The 22,902-nt window shown below is 37.9% G+C and overlaps 1 protein-coding gene and 1 long non-coding RNA gene across 2 annotated transcripts; both read left to right on the top strand.

Moving 5' to 3' along the window:
• Positions 1-7,914: 7,914 nt before the first annotated feature.
• LOC128720997 (uncharacterized) lies at positions 7,915-13,781 on the top strand. Its single transcript, XM_053814700.1, has 3 exons — positions 7,915-8,116; positions 12,387-12,527; positions 13,164-13,781. Exons 1-3 carry the CDS (start codon positions 7,915-7,917, stop codon positions 13,637-13,639), a joined length of 819 nt encoding a protein of 272 aa, XP_053670675.1. The 3' UTR covers positions 13,640-13,781.
• An 8,445-nt stretch (positions 13,782-22,226) lies between these two features.
• On the top strand, positions 22,227-22,811 carry LOC128731430 (uncharacterized). The gene is made up of 3 exons (XR_008411685.1): positions 22,227-22,315; positions 22,397-22,565; positions 22,639-22,811. It is a non-coding gene; the product is annotated as an uncharacterized LOC128731430 (long non-coding RNA).
• The last annotated feature ends 91 nt before the right edge of the window (positions 22,812-22,902 follow it).

Below are 22,902 nucleotides of genomic sequence, written 5' to 3'. Positions count from 1 at the left end.
GCCACGCTGGCAAAACGTACTGGAAGTGCAGCAAGTGGCACTCGAAATGCAAAGCGCGCGCCATCACCAGCGCCTCCAACCCTGATCAGTGTGTGTTTAAGAACTTGCACAATCATAACAATGAAGAAGATGCATTAACCATCGATGTGCCGAAAGATTGGCAGTAACTCAATTTTTGTTTTCATGTAATTTTTTCACTAAATAGAAGCTATTTCGCTAGAAAAAGTAAAACAATGTAATTAGCTAGATTGTTCGTATTTCAATACATGTAATAAAGCGTAATTTCGCAAAAGGATGCGCGCCACTATCTATCTCTGCAGAATAAACGAGAGATGATCGTGGAGTTTGTTTCCCTAAGATATTAAAGAGTGCAAGATCTTTAACCGACGGACAAAGCTAATGATCGATCCGCAAAAGGTTATTAGCCGTTTACGGACAGACATTTCTCGGTAGTGTTACAATGTAATATCCTTTTCGATGTAGTAAGGTGATGTGATTGTCTTTCTCACTAATCATATTTGCCGTTTCCCGTTTGCAGGAGAATTCCTTTATTCGTCGGTTCATTCGGCGTGGCATCCGTTGCGTGAATCGTCCATGCTGGAACAGCGGATACCTCAGTTCAGCTACAAGCGATCACAGCGAAGCGGTCGCCATCTGTTGGTCGTGAATGGGATCACATTCTTCCGCAATCGGCAGCGAAATGGGAAGCAGTACTGGAAATGCAACCAGTATTACAAATGCAAGTGTCCGTGCATTGTCGTGATCGACGAAGCGACTTCTCGCTTGAGTGTTAAACATTCCCACAACCACGATACTAGTGTTCCATCAGCGCTGACGGTCGCATCGACTGGCGGAAGAAGCGCTAGTGAAGCACTAGGATCGCAACGTGCTCGTCCTAGAATGGTCTTTGCAAATCGACAGCACGGTGGGATTGGTGGCGGTAGCGAAGGGCGATCGCGCTCGTTCGGCCGGACATCTAGCATTGGGCCGCCATCGTTGCCGGTGCTCGATCGGTACGAGGCGCTATCTGCCAGAAACAGCGTTGATAATACTGCCGACAATGTCGGCGCAATAGGCAGAAACAGTTAACGAAAAACACGGTAACATGATGCCAAATAAAGGACCTGCGATGATGCTCTGATCGAACGGGAGATATGTTTTTCTTTGACATTGCGTGCGTTGATTTTGAGCATAATATTTACCTATAGTGTTCAATTTAGTTACCCACACTAACGATGTCATTATTTCTGGTCTCTATAACTACTTTCAGGAGGACCGCAAATAGAAATTTATTCTACGAAATCCTTTCGCGGACGTCCCGCCATCATTGTCGACAAGCAAAAGTACCTTCTGATGTCTGAAAACAATAAACGGATTGTGTGGAGATGTTCGTCGATGGCCACCGATAAGCTGAAATGTCCGGCACGGATAGTGCAGTACAAAGATTCAGACCACTACACGTTACCCGACAAACGGGCGCATCAGCATGCACCACTGAAACGATACAAGAGCAGTGAACATTGCTTCGATGTCGTTATGATATAGTAGCAAAAGTTTAGGAACGTTGTACAGTTGATACCTGTAATATAGTGAAAGGAAATTAGTACTGTACCTCATAAGCTATTATTTGGCACTTAGCACATACGCTAATATCGTGTGCCGTTGAATTTATGTTTTACTTCATTTACAGAGTAATTTTCACAACAACGGTCGGGTATAAGGTAAATGTTCACAATGAATCATTGTTATATGTACCTACACCTGGCTTCAACGTGTAAGTAACGTTCATGTGTTGCACAGTCCGTTCGTCGTGTTATGGGAATTCAAATCATGGTATCTGAGTTGCCATGTTAATCGTAAACACATGTTACAATCATTTCATTTACAAAAAAAATCACATTCTACACAATTTTCCACTCTCTCAGTCTATGTGAATAAGTTGCTAGCTGTATCAAAGGATTATACAAAATTATATAATCCATCCGGATTACAACGGAGTGGCAAAAAAAGGATATTCAACAACGTCATAGCGTAATGTTTTAGGTGTACATGGTAGGCCTACGGTCTCCAGGTGTGTCGTGAGTGTCATTGAATTAAGTATGTGGATTATGTTTTTCGTGAAATGCATAACCATCTATGTGCAAACATATGTTTGTGTGTGGGTTTTTTCCGTTATGAATAGAATTATGTTGAATTATTATCTGATAGGAAAGCTCTTTGGACCCTCTAAAATCATAATGAAAATAAATTTATGAAAAACCCATCAAGCTGTGAGCAAATAAAAAACTAATGTAGTACATTTTACAACGGAAGCTATTTAAATTATTCTTGGCTTGTTTTGTCTATTTCAACAGATAACTAAAAGCTGAAAATTAAATCAATAATTCTAATGTTTCGTTTGTTATGTTTTTCTCTCTCTCTCTCTCTCTCTCTCTCTCTCTATGTAAATGTTACACAGCAGAAGACAAAGTAAATGAATCAGAACTTTTCTTCCGTACGAGTCAGAAGGGCAAACTACAGTTATCTCACGGTGGGTTCTACTACTGTATGGAGAAGCGGATACAGCACAAGGAGTACTGGCGATGCATCTATTACACGACCAAGATCAAGTGCCACGGACGGTTGCATCGATACGACAATCAGATTCACAACATGGGTGCGCACAACCACGCGGCACGACTGTTTAAGCGCGCCGATTATAAACGCCTGTCCGAGATAGTAAAACCCGAAAAGATTGGCCCCGTTTCGGAGCAGGGAGAAATGAATAACACGGGTGGAGCTAATAAGAAAGAATTCAAGGAGTGACGAGACGAGCCAAACGAAACTGAAATAAACGTTGCGTAATATGAGCATTTTAAGCAAAATTTTGAGCACTTGGATTAAACCTTTTCAATTGTGGATTCTTTTCTAATTCAAAATCTTCTAACCGCAGCCACTTTTAAACTTTTAAGTTAATTCTGATACGTTTCTAACATATTTCTTGTTCTTATCCCTATCGTTTTCCTGATGGGATCTGTTTTTTCTAGCTCTCATTACGCCCGGACACGACTCGTGGATCGTAGTGGAAAAATCGCTCATACAGTACACGACGACGCAGCGTGGTCGAGCAATGCTAAACTTTGGCGGTTACCAGTTCGTCGAGAACCGACAAAGCAAACGAAACATATTTTGGCGCTGCGCACGCTACGTCAAGCATGGCTGCCGAGCAGCATTGGTTACATCAAAAAGTTCATCTGGCGTACAGTCGATACGATTAACCGGGCTGGCCCATAGCCACCCACCAGAGGAGCGTGCAGCGGTGCAGACTGCTAGTTCCAGCCTAGGGCGATCGCTATCACTAGAGACAAATGTGCCCAGTGAAGCTGCTGCATTTTCGAAAAAAATGTGGGTCACGACAAAACTTTCTTTAGCATGAGTTTAGATTTTTGTGATTACAGCATTTGTTATCAAAGAAATAAAAAAGCGCACGATGTAATGTGTCGTCTTTCCAGTTATATTACGTGAATGCTGCGCGATTCGTTAGTTTTTTACTGATAAACTTTTTTCCTCTCATTTTTCTTTGCAGTGATAGTAGTAGGCAAAAAATCTTACATGCTTTATCCGGATTCCATTGAGCGATTGCAGCTGCCTTCACGCCTCGACTTCACGCAGTATGAGGAGGCTTCGTTTGGGGTCTCACAACGTGGTGCCCGAAAGCTGCTCCATGCTGGCTACGAGTATGTTAAAGATCGCGACTTTCCGGATTCTATCAACTGGCGTTGTGCGCTATTCAAGCGGTACAATTGTCGTGCACGCGCGATTACAAAAGAAAAGGATGGTAGAACGTTTGTACGCCCAACGAATCACGGTCATAACCACTCGGAGAAAGATTATCGCAAATCGTAAGACACGCCTAGGAACGCGTGTTCGTAGAAACAAAGCAAAAGCACCTACGAGAGGATACGTGTTCTCAAATCACGGGAGCTTTCGGAAGCTGCAGAAGGTTTCGCAGAAGAATAAACCATCTCAATCGTGAAACGTACTTAAGAAGTAATAATATGTTTCTAATGAAAATAACAGGACAGGGAAGCGTGATAGCGTGTTTATTTTGATACAATTAGGAAAGAAATGCATATGTATATAGGGGTATAATTTTCTGCTGGTCCATAATAACATAGTTTGTTCTGCTTGACTTTTTGCATTACATTTCAGATGGCTTCAAGGTGGCAATCTTCGGCATCACAAGACGCGGTCACCAGATGTTGATTTACCAGGGGCATCGGTATGTGCGTGAGAAGCGGAAAGGTGCCATTTCAAACTGGAAATGTTCGATGCATGCACGATTTCGCTGCAAGGCACGTGCCGTTACGAAGCATCGTAATGGCCAGGAAATCATGCGCCTCACCCACGAACATCATGTTCACGAGCCGTTAGAGGAATATAAGCGGGAACCGTTTTGATATGTAAAGCTAATATTAATAAAGTTCACCGTTCGTGTTATCTCGCATGACACTTTATGAGCGTTGCCATACAATAATAATTATTTTAACAACTCTTGTTTATTCAATATTCACTTCCACAATCGACTAGGCTTTGTGCGACTTGAGCGAAATGTTACAGACATTAAAGACTTCACTAACTGAGCGCTTGTTATTGTATTTGTAGGAATGTTTGTACCGGCTACTTTTGGAAAGACGCGCCGTGGGCAGATGAAACTGTTGCACGATGGACACGCTTACACTCGAGATCGCCAGTCGGTGAAAACGTGCAATTGGAAATGCTCTCTCTTCACGCGGTATCGTTGTCGCGCACGGGCCGTCACGAAGGACATCGATGGTCTGATTCACATAAAAGTGACCAACAGTGCCCACTATCATGCCAAGGAAGAGTACAAAATCAAGCCAAAAAAAGATGCTTTGCGGGATTCATAAAACATGTACAACGATATTCATGGTCACAGGTTTTATAGCACTATTATCACTTGAAATATAATGTGTATTTTTTTGCTTCGATCATATTAAGACAGCGTGAAGTATATCTAGCCTGTGAATCATTGTATAAAGCTTGAGGCAACTGTTTCACCATTTAACTACCGAGCTGTGTTTTTCTTATCTGCTGTCGTGTATCCTTAGTTTTTTTGTGAAAAAATTACAGCACTCGTTGGTATAGCTATTGAGCCTATGAAACTATGATGATTGAAACAGTTTGATTCCAACCATGCATGTGTATGCTTTTATTATGCTTGTTGTGTTTCAGAAGCAAACACCAGCTACATCCAGCGAGCCTGTTTCGAGTTCACATCCCGAGGAACGCAGTGCCTGATGTACGATGGGTATTTGTACAGCAAGAACAAGACGTTCGAAAATGGAACTAGGGTTAATTGGAAATGTCGGTTTTATCACCGGCTGCACTGCAAAGCCCGCGCTCAAACGCGTCTCATCGGGGGCATCGAGTATGTGAAAGTTTTCAAGAATGAGCATAGCCATCCACAAGAGGTGAAATCGATGCGTCGTCGAAAACGTAAAGTGAAACTCGAGCTACCACAACCATAGGGCATACTCTGGTGACACCTAAATTAATATAAACCTAATGGCAGGTTTGATCATGCTTCTTTGGGTAGCTGGCCACAACCGTGCTAAGTGATTAAACCATGGTTTTAAGACGTTATTTGTGTCCTAATAAATTCGACAACATTACTATTAATGAGTCCTATGTTTAAATGCTCCTCGTTAGAATCAAAGCTATTTTAACCAATTGTTAGTGATGATGATTATCTCCTCTTTCAAAATGCACTGCTAAGTATCATTGATTCTCCTTTTTTCTCCATATTATCTGACTGTTTTGCAGAACAAATATACGAAGAGCATCCGCCCAGAACTGGTACATTGGCTAGGTTTAGCGTGACACAACGTGGCCGTCCGTTGTTGGTGCACCGTGGCTTCACCTTCATACGAAATGGGGAATTTCGGGATTCTATTAATTGGCGTTGCTCCATGCATAGGAAACAAAAGTGCAAGGCAAAGGCCATCACAATGAAACAGGGTGGTCGCGAGTACGTGCGGCTTTCGTATTCTACACACAATCATCCACCCAAAACTCGAAAGGCTTGTGTTAACAAAAGGGATTTTAAAAGCATACCAACGAAAAATTCGAGAGATGAAAACGAAATCCCTGTTAGTCGGAACATGCAAATTTTGGAATATTTTTCCTACATCGATGTTTGTCCAGAAGAGGGATAGATTAGGATAATATACTTGTCAAAAGAAATAAACGAGGATAATTGGTAACTATGAAGCATGAACTTACGAACACGGCAATCCAAATACGAATCATTTTATAACATTTGCATTGAAATATTAGAGTTGAAGCATTCTTCATTTACAATTACTGGAAATTATGACTCACACAAGCATCAAAATATGCTTAGAGGCCGCTTGGCGGTATAGTTTAGATAACGTATTGTATGTTTTACTAGATTTATACTAACGATTCTATAAATTATTTGTTTCAGCATATATCATCGATGTCCTTTATCGTAAAACGATCCAATAATCTTACTACGATCAGGCTATGAATACATTTCGTCCATGGCGCAGATGGAAACGGAAATTGGATAGTAAGCAGTACACCAGGCCAAGTTGTAACCTACAAAATGTTTGTAGATGTAATGTTTTAGATTTTCCATTGATTCCCTGGAATGAAACACTAAAATCGCAGCTGGAAAACATTGATATTCCTGAATGTTTCGTGTGTTTCCATGGGCAATCATGAAATCGTGCAATACCAATAGATTTCGGAAAAGATTCACCGAAAACAAAACAAAATATCAATAGGAACAAACATATCAAAGAAAATAAAGATTTTTTGTTTAAATTGTGGCTAGCATGCTATATTTGATTATGGGAAAAAAGGAAATCAACAACGAAATCATTTAGGAGCTTGTTGCATGTGAATTATTAACATAATTTTCTTTTTTGCTTTTTTTTATTCTCTTCGCTGTGAACAACGAACTTTCTTCTCTGTAGGAAAACGGATGCGTCCTGTTTCTTTACTGTACGTGGATGGATGGTTGTTTACGGCTGGGCAGCGTGGCAAACCGAAGCTGGTGATCGAAAATAATTCGTTCTTTCGCACCAAGGGTGACAACCTCCGAGCGTACTGGTCATGTTCGTCGTACAAATCCAAAAAGTGTCGCTGCAAGTTGGTGACCCACCGTGGCAGCTATACTGTGAAGTATACTCACAAACCACATAGTCATCCTGATGAATATCGAGATATATCGAAGGTCATTCCCCTGGACGCCGATATTGACGAGTTTTACATACGAGAGGAAAAGGTCTTTTCCTGAAGATGTGTTTTAATTTAGCAATATTACAGCTTATAATGAACACATTTGGATTTCTTTCAATTCATTTCTTTTTACCCATAGCAAAACGCGATGATTTTTATTTTTCAATAAACTAAATTTCATACGTGTATTTCTATGTTTCATTTCAAAATTCGTTCTCTGAGGCTGGGATTGAATGAAATTAATGTAAAACCAAATATTAGTGGAATCTTAATCTAATAGTTAGCTTTAATTTTAGGTTTCTTGGACCATTCAACGTTTGAAACATCGACGAGGATCAGTTGTGAATAACGAGTTGATGAATATTGATTTCCTTCGATTTCCTTCGACAACAACTAAAGCATGTATCATTAGGAGTACTGATCCAACATGGGCAACAAAGACTATAATTTTAATAAATCCAAAATACTTTTATAGTAAAACGAGTCGCTATTATATTTATTTTTAAATTGTATATCAACAGTGTGTGATGAAAAAAGATGTATGTAATGTGAAAACAATTAAATACTAACGAATAAATGCTTTATTTTATCGTAGATTCAAAGGAACGCAAGAAAATGGAATTGTCGAGACTAATGAAGGAGAAAATGCAGCACATCAAGGGTAAAAATAGCTCCGGCAGCAGTAAATCTGACGATAGTCAAACGACATTAAGAAAATACGATGATGATGATGAGGGTGAAATAGTGGACATGGAGCACAAGTTCGCACTCGATTTACGTCTGGAAACCGGCAGCAAAGGACGCCCAAAGCTTATCCTCGGCGGATACGCCTTTTTCCGTAACAACTGTAGCAACAATAAAACATACTGGCTTTGCTCGAAAAACCGCATGATCAAGTGCCGTGCTCGCATCATCACTCTGGATGGGTGCTCGGGAATGATTCTAAAAAACCAACACCATAATCATCCCCCAACCGAGACCTAGTTACTCTTTACAGCGCGTTAGGGAAACACTGAATTACGTAGGAATGCGTGGGTAAGTGAGGTGTGTTTAAAACTATTTAGTTTCCTTTTAAATAATGAATGCAAAAATACTATTACATAGAAAAATCGGTGGTTGGCTGTCAAACCCAACCATCTTTCCAACGAACATCGTCAACTGTATGTAGTCTGTTAATTTCTTCAGGAAATGGGAAGAAATGAGCTGTAATATAGTCTCACTGTTATGCAGCGAATCAAATGCTTGAAGATAAATTTATTGAAGAACTTATTGCCTATAGAATTTATCTTGTTTTTCTTTTATGTTAGGCAATAGTACGTATTTCTCCATTCACATTGATTTTGATCATTAGCGTGTAGGAGTTTCAGTGGGATATTTTGAATGTTCTGTGTTCGTATCAATGGTTGCATAATGTTTCTATAAAATATTTAATCCAATGCATTAGCTACTAGGGCTCAGCATTTGTGAACAATAGTAGCGAACGGACGGGAACATGCTGGACAGGACGGATTAAAATAAGAAATAATTATATCAGCCACTCCTTAAAAATCGAATAGTATATCATCGGAATTAATAAATTTAACGTTTCGTCATCTAATAAAAATCTTAGTGTGTACCCGATGCAGTAATTATTCTGTTTAATCATGTATATTGGATTTACCACAATCTTGTTTGACAAGCACGTGCAGCGAATATTTTTTGATAACTTTTTGATTTGCCTTTACTTACAGTTGTTTCAAGACACACGTTTGTGGAAGGACAAAGGGGATCGATAAAAATCTGTCTCAATAATCACACCTACATTTGTGTCAAGCAGCAAAAAGATCGTAAATATTGGACCTGTTCGAAGCAGCGCAGTAGGAAATGTTTAGCTCGGTTGATATCGGACATTGCAATGGAAAAAATAATCACAAGGCATAGCGAACACACTCATGAACCCGATCCATAACGACGCTTCTTTTCTGGTAAAACTTGTACATTTGGAAGGTTGAAGTAACGAAAGAAAAAAGAAAAAAAAAACACTTCTAAAATTGATTTATAATTGAAACGATTTATTTAGATAGTTTCCGAGCATAAAGTTATCTTTATTTACAATTTGGTTGCCAGGATTGAATTTTACATATATAATTGGAATAAACAACTATCAATAAAATTTGCATAATAACACGAGAAAATGAAACACAAAAATATGACATAGTATTTGTGTAGATTAAGATTTAAAATAACTTGAGTATAATCCAACTAAAGGATTTTTTAATTTAAGTGTTAAATGTGAAACTTTTGTTAATTCATGTTGTGTCTTGTGTTTTATCAATATGAATCAATATTCTTCGAAGGGTCGATGGTTAAAGTTTTGCATTATGTTTCACATTAACCTTTTGTTTTATTTATCTCTTTCCCATGTTTAATATCTAAATGCATTTATTTCTCGAAACATCTAATTATACTTCCAAAATGCACCGTCGAGATTGTGTATAGATGCTACTCATTTTTATTATGTATACAACATCAGATGTTGTGTTTTCCTTCTAGTGCAATAGACTAATGGAATTCCTTTGATTCTCAAGGCTTTTATTAATAAATGCAGAACTTAAAGGTTTATTTTTGATTGAGGACACGTTCTCAAAAAACATTGAGGCCCTATTTGAAGAAGTCAGAGTAATTTGCAATTCTATACATACAGTGTTTTACAGGGGTCAATAAAATATCTAACAGTCATTTATTTTATTGCTTCTTTGCAGAGCTCTCGACACCATATAAAGTCAATTCAATTACGATGTATCGTAAACGATTGCCTTGCATAAAGGGCCAACGTGGGAAGAAGCTGCTGATTATCGATGGACATACTTTTTCTCAAAATAATTGGTCCTCTGGATCCAATACAACTTATTGGGCTTGTCGCACGTTTTACAAAAACAAACGGTGTAACTCACGCGCTGTAACAACTCTACTGGATTACGACGTGCATCGCATTGTGATTACGAAACCTAATCATAATCATCCCCGACGTGTGTGTAAATTAAACCCAACGATGTAATTTCAGCATAACTAATAGCATCTGCAGCGGCTATAGTATCTGCGTTTCATTATAGCATAGATATTCAAGTTTTTTGACTTGATCTGTGTCTAAGATGCAAATGTAAGATCTATCAATATCTTACACCTAGTTTTATTGAGCAAATTTTAGTGGAAAACGTTTATATTGTTTTTACCTAATTTCGTTGCGGATTGCTTATTAAATTGATAATAAATTAAAATGAAATACTATTAAATATAAAAAAATTAAAACAACGAACATTGTTCGAAAACTGTTATGTTGCATTGTGTTTTTATTACAAAAATACTGTGAAAAAATGGTATCATCATGGATTTTCTTTTAATAATATTTTCATATTGTTTGTTTTTCCACAGCTTTCGCCCAACCTCCAGTGGGATCGATAACGATCTATCGTCGACGTCTCACTTTCATTCAGGGGCAGCGTGGTAACAGGTTGCTTGTGATCGGTGGATACACTTACGCTCGAAATAATCATTTTGGACCTAACACTGTGTACTGGGCCTGTCGAACGTTCTACGATGGAAAACGATGCAATTCTCGTGTTGTAACATCGATGGTGGATGAAGACATGTATCGCATTATGATCACCAATCCGAGGCACAATCATCCCCGACGCATGTCGTTGACGAAAGAGTATTTGTTAAGATTGTGTGAATCCCAAAGAGAAGCTGAAGCAAATCGAATGCTAAGAAGATTAAAATTTGAAAAATTGCATAGTAATATAAAAAAGGAAGACAAGGATGACGATCAATACATATTGTATTGATAATTCGCTGTGTTGACTATTTACGTTGTAAATTCATTATTTCTTTTTTTTTTTTTCAAAAATGGACGTGTTTTGTAATTGTCAAGGCAACATACCCAAATCTAATATTTTTTATATATGATAATTTATTCGGGTTTTTATTTAAATTTAATTTGTCGTATAAGATTCAAATGATTTTTTATGCTAAATGGGAAAAGAAATTAAGGGATTTATCATTTTAACATATGTCTTAGTTTATCAGCAAACCAAACAGAATTAATTAACAAATCCTATATAAACCATAAAGTGTGCGAAAAATTAATCTCAACGTATTATTTTATAATTCAAAGCCGTTGTTTCTTTGTGCAATCTTTATATTTATTTTATGTATCTTCATTAAGTTAGTAGATTTTTTATTATATAAAGAACAGTAAATTATCAACCTTACAAATGTACTAGCATCAATAAATCTTTGCTAATTGACCAGATAGTATAAAATTTACCGTGAATGTATATGATTGATTAAAGATCCAATCATGACAAGCATTGTTACATCCTACACTACAAAATTTTTTTTTATTAAATCAAGATATTCCTGTCTAAGGTTGTGTATGATATCAACCAGTGTGGTATAGACAAGCCAAAATACATGAAAAACTTTTCACTAATACATATTTTTGTATCTTATTGCAGCTCGACGGCGTCGGATAAAGAGGAACGATAACACGAAATGGCTTAAAATTGATCTGTCTTCCGTACTGCAACAACCTCCGGAACCCGTGGTACTGGTACCGTGTCGGCTAGGTGGCATGAAAGTCCTTCGACATGGATTCCACTTTGAGTATCATGCGGCAAAAAATGGCATCAAACACTATCGTTGTGTGCATCATAGTCGACATAATTGTACAGCTCGGATTATCGTCAAAGCATCTCAAGCGTACGATGTTTTGACGAAGCACTCCCACGTAGATTAATCAACCGAACTTTAAATGGACGCGACATAGTACATTCTTTTTGGCACACAGGCATGATTTTTTGCATATTGTGCATTCCATACACGAGTTTTACTTACAACATAAATAAAACCATATTTCTTTTTTTCTTACATTAACTACAAATACCAAAACAGCGTCGGTGCAACCGAGACAGCAATATCTTAAACTTTACTGACATTTTAAATCATCCGATCTTTAGAGACTTTAATGTATGTTTAATTAGCCTTACATAAAATGCAGGAATATAAAAAAAAGTATTTTTGTACTGTCCAGTTCTTTCAATGAATAATTTATTTCATCGTCCCATATCAATTTTCAGTTGCAGCCAGTAGCTTATCAAAAAAAAGAACAGCCGACTATCGCAACAATCCAGACGAGTTTGTGCTGCCAGATCCTGTACGACCGGGTGTTTCGGCCATTCGCGCCTATAAACCAGTTGTGAAGATTGACAATACTGACGGTAAGCAACGTAAGCGAGGTGCCGCTATCACAAAAGGCACACCTGGCACCGCAAGAACGCGTAGACTTTCTCTTAAAGAGATTCTCGCAACTCCCGGCACTCCGACCGTGTACCTTGCCAATCGCTTCGGGTCGGCTAAGGTGGTACTGGAGGAGCACCATTACGTATACCACTTCGCGGCCAACGGTGTGACCTACTATCGTTGCGAGCAGTTCAAGCGACACCAGTGTCCTGCGCAAGTTCTGATCGTCAGTGGCATGACCCACGCTGTCTGCGTTGAGCATACGCACGCCCTTGATGAAAAATTGCAGGAGCAGGTGTGCTCCCGTTACACGCCAGCATGACCGATCATTCATTTGACTGATTTGCCGTCGGTAGATGGAATGCAAAATATTCTTTTCTATTGTCTATGAATTGTTAAAAATCTTCAACAGGTAAAGGTTTACTCCAAATGATTTTTTTACACACTTCTGAACGGATCAAACAAAATTATCTGCAATGTTTTCCACTAATCGATAAGCTGACGATAGATTTTGTTTCATTCGTTTGCACTGGGGTAAACCTTTGCCCCACACTCAAAAAGATCACGAGCATACAGATATCCTTTATTCTTTTTTTTGTCTTTTTTTTAAATAGTAGTCCATCGAATGCTAGCAAGCACTTTTACACCGAACAAGGAAAAAGATGCCCATCGTCCAGCTGTTACCCACGCGCGTAAAACAAGTGCTCCAGTGCTCAGTAAAGCAGGAACAAACGTTTCTAGAAATCAGTGTGAGGATGTCGTTCCTATGACCGGTTCTCATCGTGAATCGAAGAAAATACGAGCTGCTCTAAACTTTGCCGAAATCACCGAACAACAGCCGGTAGAAATGGCACTTATACCGACGCGTAAAGGTGCCACTGGCGTCCAGTGCGCTGGACATCATTTTGAGTTTCATTACACGCGAAAGCAACATAAGATTTATCGTTGTGCGTTGCATAGTGCGCGCCGCTGCCAGGCACAAGTTCTTATGCACAACAAGCTGTTCTACATCGTGCACGGCGAACACACGCATACAGAGTTTTCCAAGTTGAGCTCAGATGTACTAGGAAAAACGACTTTAAAGCAATAGATGGATAGTTGAGGTGTTGGTATATTACTACTACCCGTTAAGAGAATAGAGATACTAGGAATAATGGCAGCAGAAACGCAACAATTTTATGAATTAAAATTATTAGAACGTCTCATACTTAGGGATAATAAAGATTGTCTCACCTCCGGTGCCTTATTTTATCAATTCGTGCCATTTAGTTACTCTGGCGTAGTTAGAAACGTTTGCGTAACGATTCTAATATGTTTGCATTATAAGTATTTTTTAATGTTTTTCTTTCCAAACAAGATGTTACGGAGCTGAAGTACACCACAAATAGTAAAGGATCTCATCAGCTTTGTATCAACGGATATCCTTTCACGAGACACATGATAAACGAAGAGACTGTATATTGGCGATGTATACAATTTCGTGCTTTCCGGTATGTTGAAATAAGCATTGCACGATTTAAAGAAAATTTGCCTGATAAATCAATATATTTCCATTCTTTTCGTAGTTGTCCGGCCAGACACAGACAACGGCGTTCAACGGGTATGCTAGAATTGGTGCATTCGATGCACAATCACGGACACATCCACCACCGCCGAAAGCGTGGTACTCTAAAAGAGCTAGTTAAGCAGCGATCTATGACCAAGACGAATATCGGCACAAATTTAAAGAAAAGCAATATTTAAAAAAAAAATCTTGCGTTGGAGATTAAAATGACCAAAATGATTGCGACGTCCCTAGCGTGTCCCCCATTTTCCCCTATCTTGTATCAAGTCAGTCCGATAATAATATTAATGGTTAAATACACACTAGGATGCTAGTAGGTAGCTGGAAAAACTACAGCCTAAAGAAATCTTTCCACTGAAACTTCCTGTACCGTTCAATGTTGACGTGTGACTATGTGTGTATAAAATAAACATACTTTTTTTTTGCAACCATAAGCTTGCCATTGATTCGTGATTGTTCGTGATATAAAATAGCAATTTTATGTAAATAATACCATTTCACTTTGGACGTCCTCATTACAGGGTATGCTGATCTGGACATCGCTTACGTTAAAAGTAAACGAAGAACGCCACAACTGATGGTCAATGGACAGAATTACTTCCGGCATCGAGTACGCGAACGAACCATTCGTTGGCGTTGCGTTCAATTTAAAGCACTCCAGTAGGTTAATTAATGCGAATACGTATTTTAGTTTTAACAAATTCTCGTTCTATTATTTTAGATGTATGGCAAGGGCAACAACAAATCGTTTGGATGAGGGCAAAGTGATATCCGTTAGTAATGAGCATAATCATCCGTTAATAAGCGAACGTCGTAAAAATGGCGAACTGCAGTTGCTTCTTCAGCAGCATCGACTTTCTCGTTAAATAGTTTTAAATAAACATAAGAAGAAGGACATCGATCATCCAGCTAGGTAAAATTATATGAGTAATCTACGATCAATGATATGGCGTTTGCGTTATTTTTGTTTCTCAGAAGCTAGTTTTCTCTAGTAATTTTCAATAAATTAATAAATACTATGCATGAATCATATAGCAAAAAATGTAATAATTTTTAACAGAATATCAATAGAAAATGATTGTAAAATATTTTCTATATTTGCATCATGACACTATTTCCAGATTCTAAACCAATGAACGTATCTTTTGTGCGTACGAAGCGCGGGGCCACGCAGTTGTGCGTGGGCGGATTTTTTTACACGAAGGATAAAACTCGCAACAACACTTCGTTCTGGTTTTGCACCCAAGCAAAAGTATTCAAGTAAGTATATTTTTAGATAAACATATAGGAAATGTTATGCATTTTGTGAGTAACACATTACCTTGTTTCAGCTGCGCTGCCAGAGCTTCAACCTTTTCCTTGTACCAGAAGGGTTGCGAGCACCCACAGAAAGTGATTTTAAGAGGAGACCACAATCACAATATCATAACTGCTCGTCGGAAACCAGGCGCTCGCGCTAAGCTAATCGAAGCTTTACAACAGAGAAAAATGCTTAACTCGAAGAAAAAATCATCAAATACATGAACTTGACATTACTATGACCATGAAGTATGGCTGATCACATTTAACAACATTAATCAACAAAAATTAAAAATGATTATCGAATTGCAAAAACACCAGCCGCTATCAATACAGTACATGATTTTAAAAACGTGATTAAAAAAGTCTATTAAGTCAGAAAAAGTTTGATTTTTTACGGATCAACAAAAATATAATCAATGAAATTTTTAGCGCATGCGAAATATATCTATTTATAATAGAAAATGAAACAAAATTACATTTTACTTATATCTGTTTATTCAAAATTATAATATTTCTTTTCGATTCTTTCAGCTATCAAGGATCGAATCATTTTTATAATTAATAAAAATGGCAAAGTTCAAATTATGATCAAGGGACATCTGTTCAATAAACAGCAGCAATCAGATGAAGAAATCTTGTGGAACTGCGTCAAATCGGAGCAACAAAGGTAATCATTTTGCTCCAGCGATGTGTTAAGGATTACTCTTTACAAGCTAAACTTTCGTTTTCAGCTGCAAAGCTTTTGTGGTAACATCTCGTGATAAGCAACGCAGGTTGTTGCATAGCAATACAATGCACAACCATAAGACATACGCTAATATTCCAAACCCACATCAGTCAAAGGACATTCGAGAGCGTATGAGAAATGCCCGAGCGAAATTGCGCCTGAACCTACAAGCAAAGCGTAGAACTACGTAAAACTTGCAAATGTAGAAAGCACTTAATTTACCTTAAGAAATTTCATACTCCACAAGCAGTGAGTGAAATAATAGTGTGAACATTGGCCTTATAGTGCCACGTTGGCACAAAATAATAGCAAAATAACATTTTCAAATATGTTTAGATTTAACATGTTAAAATATGTTTCATTTCACTAAAAAAATAAAACATTCGTCGTCTGATACATTAGTATATAATTAGTTTAGTTAGATTGTACAACATTATGTCGTAATTCATTTTTTTTTCAACCATAATTTCCTGTAATTTATTTTTGATCAATATCTTTAGTTTCATTTGTACTAAGCACCAGAGGCAATGCACACTTGGTAGTTAATGGACACAGTTTTGAGCGAGAAAAAATTCGAAAGAACTCTACTAGCTGGCGCTGCACCCAGTATAAGGCATACCGGTGAGTTAGTTTTTTTTTCAACTATAAACAATATATCATTTACTAAAAAATCTCTAAACTTGTTTTTTCTTTCGACAGTTGCAAAGCTCGTATAATTGAGCGTCAAACGTTCAATCTTCACGACGACCAACGGTACCATTTAGTTAGGGAGAGTCACAATCATGAAATCGTTTCACAGCGTCGTCCACGTGGTAGTTTGCGGCTGTTAATGCATAAAATTTCAAAAAAATAAATCATCGTTTAATCGTTGCGTTGCGTTCAATAGACTATGTTTGTTTTAAAATATGCGCTGAGCATGATTGATGGGTTAAAAATGCAATGTAAAAATTGCAATCACAATAATTGCTCCTGTTGCACGTAGTGTACTTACTCAAAATGATACTAATCCCTTCGTACAGGTACTCACAAGGTTGCATATCTTACAACGGCCCGTGGTGGCACACAGTTGAGCATTGATGATTACCGATACGCCTGTAATCGTAAAAAAGGGGATACTCTCCAGTACCGGTGTGTTCAATACAAACCGCTGCGGTAAGTGTGTACCTCTTAAAATTTCTTTACGGATTCGACTAAAGTAACGATTTTATTTCCATTATTTTTATAGATGTTCCGCGCGAGCCGAAACCTATGGCAAAGAAAAAAAATTACATATTTTGAATGACAAACACAATCATCCACCATGCATGAATCGTCGCAGTAAAGGAGCGTTACGCAACTTACTAAACATGCATAAAAAGTCAGGCAAAAAAAGGAATGCAAAAGTATGGATGAACTGATGTACCGTTTTTAATTAACAAGTATGTTGTACTACATCACTTAACAAACTTTTACAATCTTGCAGCCCCATTTGGAAAAGCCAACTAGCTGAGGAAGAGAGAAATTCTTCGAGAGAATAAGAGTATGGTTTGTGTATTTACTTGGGAAGAAAAATATCCAATAAATATAAAACTTCGCAACGTTGTTTATACGTGCGTATTTTATTGCTGTCCGATATTTATCTTACTTTGTGCGAGCTATCTTTGAAAAATTCAAATCATCAACCATGGTTTCATTACTATTTTAGGTGGAAGTACAGCAGCGACGGATACTCGGATGAAAAGAGTCCAGCGCGCCAAGCGAAATTCGGAACGTACGGATGAGGCGTACGGATACAATCAACGTGGCAATTTGGTGTACAAAAAGTTTAGCTTTTCGAAGGCCAGCATAAACGGAATGGCAAACATCATTTACTGGCGGTGCACCGAATACCGTAAGCAAAAATGTTACGCCAGTCTGAAAACGAAATGTAAGGAACTGTATGTCATTGATGCTTCGCACAATCATGAGCCCAAGAACTACGGGCGCGTCATCCCGGCCAACTTGCCAATTTTTAGTGTAAGATGATGTAGTTTGGGAACTTCGATTTTATAATGATTTCTTTATACATTCCCCTTTTTTTACAGATAAGTGATATTCCCGACAAATGTGAACAAAAATGACAAATGACAAACATTAACGCATAATAAAATCTGTATTCCATTATAGAGATAAGATTGATTCTTCCTTTTGCAACTAGTTTGCAGTCTTGTTGGCATAGTATTCGTAGCGCTTAAAATTAAATTTGCAATGTCATGAAATTATACTAATTTGTTTCCTACTTCTGTAACGTTATTCAATTTTTCACAGATATCCCTTTCGAAGTTGAACTCTCAAACGAGCTAACCCGAAATTTTCCAGACATATCCTTGATCAAAACACGCCGATTAAACGTAATGAAAAAGGTCAACATTTCTACGTCATCTCAGGGACAGCAAATGACCGCAGTGCTATGCAGTAACCCGGATCGAAAAAACAACGCAAATGTAGAAGTTGTTACGCCAAATGTGGACAGGGTTAAAACTCTCGACAACACTCGACCCAATCCAGAACACATCGTGAAGCAGCTGTCGAATGGTCACACGCTGGTGAAGTTAATCAAAACACGTGTACGAGGATTCTGTGTGAGCTGCATTAAAAGAATGAACGATCCCGATTATAAGAAGAAATTACAGAAAATAGTAACCTATTGTTCCGCCTGTCCGGGCGGACAATGGACTTGTGAAGCATGTTTCGATAAAAGCCACTTAATACCGAAGTAGAGGCCATTAATCCAGGTATCGCTTAAGGCGAGCTCAAATGCAAGCATTAAGTTAGTTGAAAGGTAAAGGGATAGGAATGGAAGATTATTATCTCGTGTGCCGCAATTTAATTTTACATACATGTGTTCTCGGATGATTCCAAGCAGAATTTTCATTCTATCTGGAGTCATTTTACCACAGATTAAATTTTTAAGTTTTAAGTTATTTTAAGGAAAAAAAAATAACATGTGACGCAAGATAAACATATAACGCAAGTTAATTGTGCTCAATATTGTGTATTGTAAATTATTACTTAGTACGATCTTTAGCAATTTATTTCTTCATTGCAACTAATGTATTGTTTTTTTTACCTTTTAGAGTATGGATGCTCCACGCTAAAAAGCTTATTTATGCAACCGATTTCGATATACTTGTCATAGCAATCACAATCGAATGCTGGCGCTACGACAGTCGGTTAAAATAACAAAAACAATTGAATGCTGGCTGAAGAATAATATAAAACGGATGATTTGCATGGTTTCTAATCTAGCGTATTATGTGTTCAAGAGCTGATACTGAAAAGTGGAACTCATTTGGATTTAGCCGGTAAGGCCATTCCATCATTGCTATTTCGTCGTTCGTCCTTCAAATACATAGCATCAAAAAACATCGAGATTGCTGTTGCTTGTTGCGATTCAAAATCCGCACGTTTAATTCGCAAATAAACTATTTTCCGAAGCACTGTGTTCGAAGTGTTTTGTCTCATGATTCATTCGCAAGAGATTTGTAGCTATCGCGATATCTCTGCTCATCACATATATTCAATCTATACTGACGATTATGCATTTTTTGTATCACTTTCGTTATGCTTTTTTTTATCCATACCTCTATCTGCTTCATAATGTGTAGCCCCACTACAGCAGACCTTCCTGGTGCCGAATTCTTCCTGGGAAATACCGCGTATTACACCAATCAGCCGAGCAACTCCCGGATTAAAACGCCCAATTCATAAACGTTTCGCACCTCCTGTTACAATAGGACAGGATGAAAGTATTTCCCGTGTCGTTTTACCGGTTCAATCGATCCCTGAAATTGTCGAGAGCAACGTTAAGGCTGCCTACGAACCGACTGAGAAAACTACCACATCGAAAGTGCCAGGGTTCAAGTTTCCCCTTCAGAATCGAGCCGAGGTAGAACGCCTAGAAAATGCCATCCAAATCAACAAGGACCTTAGAACAAAATATGTGAGTTGATTTGGATTGGGTTCCAGCGTAGCAATAACTAATGTTTTTGTTTCCGCTTTCATTCGTTTGCAGGTAAATTACCTTTCAAAACGTAAACCGAGATGCATGTTGATACAAAATTTTATATCAAACATTTTTTCCGATGATGCACTAGTTGCCTACAACTTTCATGGTTCCAACACATGCGGGAGGACAAAAATACCGATGAAAACCTATTCCGTGTTCTACGATTGCTTTATTGGTATGTTTTTCTTTTACAATTAGCCTCCACGTGGATTAGTGATTCATATGTGGCCAAATTTGAATAACGTTCAACGTAACGTTTTTCTCGGCAAACATTCTGCTGCAGTGTAGAGTGATTTCCGTGCTTTATTGAGATTTGATAATATCTTGTGATAAATACTTAGCTAATCGTTTTTTTTTCTTCAATATTCATTTTTGTTTTTCCCCACTGTGCGGCATGCGTCTTGCAGAAGCCTTCCAAAGCAGTGGCTTGGTTGAAGCGGAACTCCAATCTCAACTTACAGCGGCCATCAAGCACAGTCGCAACCGAATGCGACAGCGCAGTTTTCGAGCGAGGAAGCACATGGAAAAACAATTTCTTATTGATACGGTGAAATCGGAATGAGCATTTGCGGATCAGTCTAGACACGCACGTGCATTATTCGAACGAGTTTGCGTTAAGGCATTAACAACAATAAATTTATTATCTTAGCAATACTCTCCTAACACCGAACATCATTTTCCTTTGTCAAGACTGTAGTTGAAGTGTGTTCTCTGTATGATTTGATGATAATGCCACTAACATGTTATTCTTTTGATTTTCAGAACATACTTGCAATACGCGGAGATAAAGAATTGGATGAGATATAATTTATAATTTGATTAGATGTTCTGACATTAGTAACAGAATTTTAAAATCACATGTATTATCTAAATACAATAGGAATAAATGAAAAATGATCATATGGTTTCACCAAGTCTGCTGTGTATTATGAATCAAAAGAAAATCTTTCTCACACCTACGATAAACTTTCCAGTTAAGATGCATCTATTATATTAACCACTAACCTTCGTCTATATTATTGCAGCATTGGTAGAACAGGTAGATTTATTGAAAAAACAACTCACAAATCTACGAACGAGATGTAAACACCCCAATATCATCGAGATTCGCACTATTCAAAGCAAACTGAGAAGCATCGATGTGAGTTTCTGTAAACAGGAAGGCATTGATCCACGAAAGCGAGTAACGATTAGTGGATTTCCGATGCCACTGCAATGCGAGGAAGACATCGATCGGCTAGAGCTGATGGTTAATCGAAATCCTAAGATAAGAATACAATACGTATGAGTGACTTTGATTTGTATTCCTTACTTTAAATCGTTTAATTATTCATCAATCTCTTCTGTTTATTTAGATTGAGTTTCTTCGTTGTAAAAAAGCATTAAGTGCCAACATCAGTGACTGTTTTGCGTTGTTCTTTACCGACGAAGCAATGTGTAATTACAACTGGAAGGGATATAAAAGCGCTAAAACGACAAGAAAACCTATGGAACAATACCAAATATTCACCACTTGCATGCTAGGTACGTCCCCGTCGTAAATTTGATGTGATTAAGATTATGTATGTTTATTTAAATTTATGTTGCTTTTTTTTCCTAACTATTATAGAAGCCTGGCAGAGTCATGGTGTGGATGAAGATAAGCTTACAAAAGAGTTGCGCCGTGTAGTTTTGCTGCTCAATAGGAGACGTTATGTCAGCAGTCACAGTCGCATTCGTTAAAATGCGCGTAATGGTTTGCATGAGAACGGAAAACGAGTGAAATAATGCTTAAGACTTACTACTGTATTTAAAGTTTCAGTTGAGTGAAAACACTCCGCGTTTGCTGGTGAACGCGCAGCGTTTCGAGTTTTAAAGTCAGATCAAATATAGCTGTAATGCTTTCTAATTATGGCAATTTTTATTGTTTGATTTGGAATCATTTTTAGACAGGATTTTTATTAGATTTACTTGCACAATTAATTGATAAGTAATATTAGTGCTAATATGTGAATTTCGTTTATTCTTCTCCTTAGTTTTCAAAATCAAATCAGCCAACAAATCGCTAATTGGCGTTCCGGGATTCTGCTTTCCTCTCTCGTGTCAGGAAGACATAGATCGACTGGAGAACACCATTAGGGTCAATTCAACAATACGCAAACAATATGTTAGTATTTATCATTATAGTAACGTAAATGCCTTCGAAGATCACTAACAATTACGTCACTATTGATTTTTCCTACTACAGATACGATATCTTAGCATCAAAAAGGACCCACATGTAACGGTCTCAAAAAGCTTCAACCATTTCTTCAGCCCTATGTCGCTGTATAACTTCTGCTTGCAGAAAACTGAACAAACCGCACAAACGAAGTACATCATAACAGAGTATAAAATATTTACTGATTGCATGATAGGTAAGCAAAGACTAGAACTGTCTGTACGATTAACTTTCTTTGGCAGTAATGCAAGTGCATTCTTCTTATACAGCGGCTTGGAAGTCCCATGGATTGAACAGGAAAATATTGACCCAAGAGTTGGCGAACGCAGTAGCTGCTGCACATGAAACTAATAACCATAGTAACTGCAAACGTCGTAAGCGATCGGAGATGATTCAAATGATGTTGTTAAAAAAGCGACGAGTTTAACGAAATAAAGTAATTTTGAAACATTTAAAATGCATTTATTCTGTGTATAGCGTGTGTGGAGCCGTTCTGAAGCCTAATTCAAACTTTCTGTCTCGTTGATTCTTTC

The sequence above is a fragment of the Anopheles nili genome, chromosome 2 (genome assembly GCF_943737925.1).
Source record: "Anopheles nili chromosome 2, idAnoNiliSN_F5_01, whole genome shotgun sequence".
In the NCBI taxonomy this organism is placed as follows: Eukaryota; Metazoa; Arthropoda; class Insecta; order Diptera; family Culicidae; genus Anopheles; species Anopheles nili.
Note: the sequence above shows the minus strand (reverse complement) of the source record. Positions and strands in the feature narration are given on the sequence as shown.